Source organism: Rutidosis leptorrhynchoides, unplaced genomic scaffold, assembly GCF_046630445.1.
Source record: "Rutidosis leptorrhynchoides isolate AG116_Rl617_1_P2 unplaced genomic scaffold, CSIRO_AGI_Rlap_v1 contig57, whole genome shotgun sequence".
Lineage (NCBI taxonomy): Eukaryota > Viridiplantae > Streptophyta > Magnoliopsida > Asterales > Asteraceae > Rutidosis > Rutidosis leptorrhynchoides.
In genome coordinates, this window is record NW_027266791.1 from 33,717 (window position 1) to 39,024 (window position 5,308).

At 36.7% G+C, this 5,308-nt stretch overlaps 1 protein-coding gene across 1 annotated transcript; it reads right to left on the reverse strand.

Annotated features, from left to right (window-relative positions):
- Nucleotides 1-487: 487 nt before the first annotated feature.
- LOC139884553 (magnesium transporter MRS2-I-like) lies at nt 488-3,827 on the reverse strand. Its single transcript, XM_071868567.1, has 10 exons — nt 3,816-3,827; nt 3,700-3,742; nt 3,489-3,610; nt 2,803-2,877; nt 2,068-2,295; nt 1,914-1,962; nt 1,147-1,187; nt 973-1,002; nt 683-802; nt 488-574 (listed from the first exon to the last, which is right to left on the reverse strand). Exons 1-10 carry the CDS (start codon nt 3,825-3,827, stop codon nt 488-490), a joined length of 807 nt encoding a protein of 268 aa, XP_071724668.1.
- Between the last annotated feature and the right edge of the window lie 1,481 nt (nt 3,828-5,308).

Below are 5,308 nucleotides of genomic sequence, written 5' to 3' on the forward strand. Positions count from 1 at the left end.
CAAGAGAAGAATCCAATCATAATCAGTCCCATCAAATACATGCAGCATTTATATCGTAAGGGCTTTGAATAGACTGAGCAAGATGGTCCTACACGTTATGCAAATTCACCTCCAAAAGAGAACACCCTAGGAATCTACCAAGAATTGCGTACTATGTAAATACCAATTATTCGAAGGTTAGTTACAAGTATTGTGTGTAACAAGATCTGTGGTATACCCAATTATCCTGTGTGAAATCAGGAAAATTTGTGTAAATAAGAGGAGAAAAATGGTTCCCTATAAGCTTTATCCACGATTGCTGCCGATGAATACTATCCTGAGGTATTTTTCCCTGCATGGTTTGTCAAGTCAAATGGGAAATGAGAGGGCGCACCAACAACCTCAGCTACACCAGTATTACAGTTTTCGGCTATCCGAATCAAAACAAACTCCATCCTCATGGCCCTGCCCTTTAGTCGTCCCAAAGGGCAACTTGAGAGATGCAAAGTCAAGATCCAACCAATCCCTTATGACGAGCATATGCAATTACAAGGATGAATAAGAATGCGCAAGCGGTTCCAGTCACGATCACGACCTGCCAGCATTAGGGTACAGTTTTCTTTTTTAAGGAAAAGTAAAATCCAAAAGAGAAGTCAAGAAGGAGATGAGACGACGAAGTTATTAATTGAAGGTTCAGGCCTACCCATTTGAACATGTAGCCATGGTTATCGTTCCAATCATAAGGTACGTTCATGCCGAAAATGGCAGCAACCAAAGAATAGATGGACAAACAAACAGTTCCTGAACTCAGGAAGAGCTCTAGCTGCAACCATAGACAGAGAGGAGTCAAAGAACATTGAATAAATCAATTCAACGACTCCGGACATTAGTAAATGAAGAGGCGAACTACTTGGGTACTCATTTAAAAAAGAAACAATTGAGAACATGAACGCATACAACAACAGAGAGAGAGAGAGAGAGAGAGAGAAGCACCTGAATTAGCTGATTCCGGTGTTTATCAAGCTGAGGAAAGAGAAAGTACTTAGAATTTTAGGAAAAACAAAACATTGACTTGACTCCATGCAAAACTTTTGCTTTTCCCGTTTTTATCTACTTGATTCTCTTTATAGAAACATGCTATAAAACTAACTTAATCAATCAAGTTACCTGGATGTTAATGTAGTCCTCAGTGTCATCAATATATTCTCCTAAGCTGCACATGAGCAACTTAGGCAAATCAAATTTTTCGAAAAATGGACATTATACAGAAAATCAAACTCTCAAAAGTACAATCATTTTAGTCATGCATCACAAACAATCTTGAGCAAGCAAAATGAAAATCTGAATAACTATTTGACCAGAGCACATAACGAATTAATCAGTTCAAAATTTCCAAGTACCTTAATGGCGTGAAATTAACACAAAATCAAAACATCTATAATTTATCTGCTACCCTGGTAAACAGAAAAGCAGATCATTATGAAGAGATTGATTTTTATTTAGTACAGGATATTTTCGACTTCAATTACAACAATACATCACAAATTCCATTCTCCCAACACCATGACAACTGTTAATATTGACCCTGTACTGATGTAGAAAACCTATAGTCTCTCCTTGGCAAAGAGAAATTTTTTAATGGATTCATAAGCTCAAATATAGTAATTAGACAAATTTCATTTAGCCATCCCAACTAACATGAGATTGTAAATACTAACAAGAGAATCCCTCAATCATCATTCCTAATATAATCATGTATCACAATGATGCCAACAAAAATGACAATTGTCTCCAGCGCAAGCATCACTGAAATTCATTACCTATCTAAAGTATCAATGGACGCACTCTACCCAAGATTTTACAACAGATAAATGCAGGCGAATTCTACAGCAACTAAAGGATCATGCAGATAATTCCCTATGTAATGCAAGTACTTACTGTTGTCAGCTTGTTCAATGTGCCATCAATTTGCATAAAGTAAGCCTGAAAAGAAAAAGAAAAAAAAAAAGAGACATCGATGCCTATTCAAGAAACAACATAACTTAAAAAAACCATCCACAATAATATCAACAGGAAATAGCTCAAAACCTCAAGTAACATTTCCAACTCCTCAACATCATCTTCATCTCCACGAACTGTTGCCACACTCGCCCTACTGGCTTGAGATATTTTTGAGCCAATGGTAGGGGAAGCAGGAAACCAATTTTGGGCTCCTGAACCACTTATAGGGGAAGATGCACCAACTTGTTTTCTTGACAAATACAAGTCAGCCATATCATCATCATCATCTAGTAGTTGCTCAAGCTCATCCCTTACCTGCAATGTACCACAAATACCTTTCAAGATGTTACCCTCCTACACGTCAAAGGAACGCTGAGGAAGACACCTGTGTATAGTGACAGAAAAGTCCACAATGATTGAGAATATCAACAATAGGTTCTGTTCAACGATATTCCTCTAAATAGAGCGAGTGAGAGAGTGTAGTGTTCAGTCAGACACCATTTGATGAAGACAATAAAATCTATATCGATTATTTATATATTAATCATGTACTAACTTTTCATACAAGCTCATCTAAATACTCAATTTGAAGATACAAACATTTTATCCTGCATAGGATTGTCAGTCAGTCTAAACCAAGCCCTTAAAGTTGCGTGAGTACATAGAATCAAGAAAGACAAGGACAACTCAAAATTTATGTTACTCGCGAAGATATCATACTCAGTCGAGAACATGATAGATAATGGCAAGGTAAACCATTTCGATTTCAGCAATGACCCAGAAGTTATATAATTTTGCAGGGCAAAAAGTGACTCACAATACCTTTTGCACCCTTGCTGTTAGCCTTGTCATCGCACTCTTCAATTTACGAACCCTATCCAAGTTACGGCTGCTAATCTACAAAGACCACAGACAGCAGACATGCAAATTTAAGAGAAACATTTCAAACTGAGATTGAGCATAGAAGCATGATCGACCAGCCAGCATTGAGACATTGTTGTAGAATTCCAAGCATGAAGGGTAGTGGCTCGATTAGTACAAAAATCAGTGTTAAGCAAAAGAGGCAAAAGCCCCATAAAAAAAATTGCATCATCTCGATCAATCAACACAAGTACAACAACAAATCTTTAGGAGAAGAAACAACTAAAAAGATTCAGCTGATCATGCATAGCTGATCATGCATAACATCACATCGAGCATGCAAAACCAAATGGACCAATCTTCAAGAGTTCACCTATCACTCAGGCATAAAATCCTTAGAGGGAAGTAGATATGCCTGGAATTCGACAAATGAAAGCTACACTGCAAGAACATTTCAATCAGTAAAACAAACCTATTTCCACACAAACAATAGTATTAGTTACACTAAGAACTGCAAATGACTGTATTCAGCTGCATATCACTCCTTTAGAAGGAGAAGCAACAAAAACAATTAAAGAACGTTAACAGAGCATTTTTATTTTTGGTTTATTTATTCCCAAGTGAGATAAGAAAGAGAATCTCCTTACTTTTGAGGTGAGCTCATCTAAAGCAGGATAAGCAGCAGTCTCCAATTCAGTAGTACGTGCTGCAAGAAAGCTACAAATTGGTTCCAAAGCTACCTCCAAGGCACGAAATTCAAATGGAGACTCTGCATATTGCATCATATTACAACTATCAAAAGATGGCCCACTTAAAACAAATCCATTTTGAAAGAGCCAACCCAAACACACCCCATACCATCATCTTCCCCAGCTTCAACATCATTCTGTACATGAGAGTACTGTTGGAATTGTTCAGCTGCTGTTTTATGTCATGTTTTCCTCTGTTCTACTCTGTTTTTTTATTAAAAAAACAGCCAAGTTCATTTAGTTATGCATTTAGTGTTTTTGCTATTTTCTAGGAAGTTAATAGCACGTTTGTGTGCAGTTATATGTTGCACGTACGTGAGCAGTTTCTGCTTTGTATTTAATGGTTGTACTCAACAGTTTTTTTCTTTAAGCACACAAGACGTATGAAGTGTTATGCTCTTTTTTTTTTTTTTTACTCTTTTCTCTCTCTCAAAAAACAGAAATTTTTCTGTTTTGATTGTTGTTTTTTATGAGCTTTAACATTGGTATCAAAGCATTTGTGAGATCTTAAGGGACTGTGAAGTGAGGGTAAGTGAGTGAAAATTGCTTCCAATATGCAAAGAAAAAGCTTATGGAAACAGGATCGAGTGGATTCTCTGCAATGGCTGCTCCAGTCTTTACTAGGGAAAATTATCAGGCTTGGGCTGTGAAGATGACGACATTCTTGGAGGGTCATGATTTATGGAAGGCTGTGGAGAATGATTATGAGGTTGTTCCACTTCTAAACAATTCGACCTTGAATCAGATAAAGTACCATAAAGAAGAGAATCGCAAGGAAGACCAAGGGACCATATGATGTGGATAGAGTGCTAATGGTCATCAAAGCTGAATCCAATGGCAATTACCGTGAGGTTGATAATCTAACTTCATTTCTAGAATAATTATGCATGTGCAAAGAGATGATGTTTATATCACACTCTTCCGTTGTAATATACATTTGATGTAGAATGGATGCACAGTCTCTAATTCCTACTTCTTAATAATACTTACGCCAAAATATAGGAGTTTCAAAGAACTTGAGAATGAAAAAACTGCATATATATGTACATATAAGGGTGGGACATTATTAGTGGAATCTTGTTAGTATATATGTATGCTTGTGCACATCACCATTTAAGTTACTTCTTTTCTACGAATCTCTTTGCTTGATGACTTAGATGTCTTGAAAATCAATTGTGGGATTTCTCCAGGGTTTAGCAGATATTTAATTTATTGTCTACTGTGGGAGGTATTTTGCATGTCCCTCCCCTGAATTCCAACTCAGAAGTAAACATTGAGTGACAATGTGGTGCCCATCAAAAGAATAATGAGAAAAAAGGAAAAGTGAGAATTTGATCAGTATGGATAGTAATTCAATATTATTCTTCACTATGAGGATACTTCTATTATGAGGATACTTCATTTTGACATCAGTATGAACTAGGATAGGGAATGATAAGTTGCCAATCTATTTGCATATGACAGATGAAATCCTGGAAAATAGCGGACTGTAATATTCATCTATAATGGGGATATATTCCTTTTCATTAGCAAATTCAATGAAGTTCACTCAGTTTTGTTCACCCAAAAAAAAAGAATCTTTTGGGCTTATGCCTCTGCTGGTTCCAATCTCTCTGTCTCTCATGCATTTGCTAATCCAATTATGGGCTGAAAAACTACAGAGAATGTACTAAAAATGGGCTGAGAAGCAAGGTTTGAGGGAGGATTGTAGAGAAGCG

What these genes read in the sequence shown, in the direction of transcription:
- LOC139884553 (XM_071868567.1), bottom strand. An exon ending in TAGATGAGCTCACCTCAAAA is followed by an intron (nt 2,878 to 3,488) that starts GTAAGGAGATTC and finishes TGGTCTTTGTAG; the next exon opens with ATTAGCAGCCGTAACTTGGA. An exon ending in ACCGGAATCAGCTAATTCAG is followed by an intron (nt 803 to 972) that starts GTGCTTCTCTCT and finishes CTATGGTTGCAG; the next exon opens with CTAGAGCTCTTCCTGAGTTC.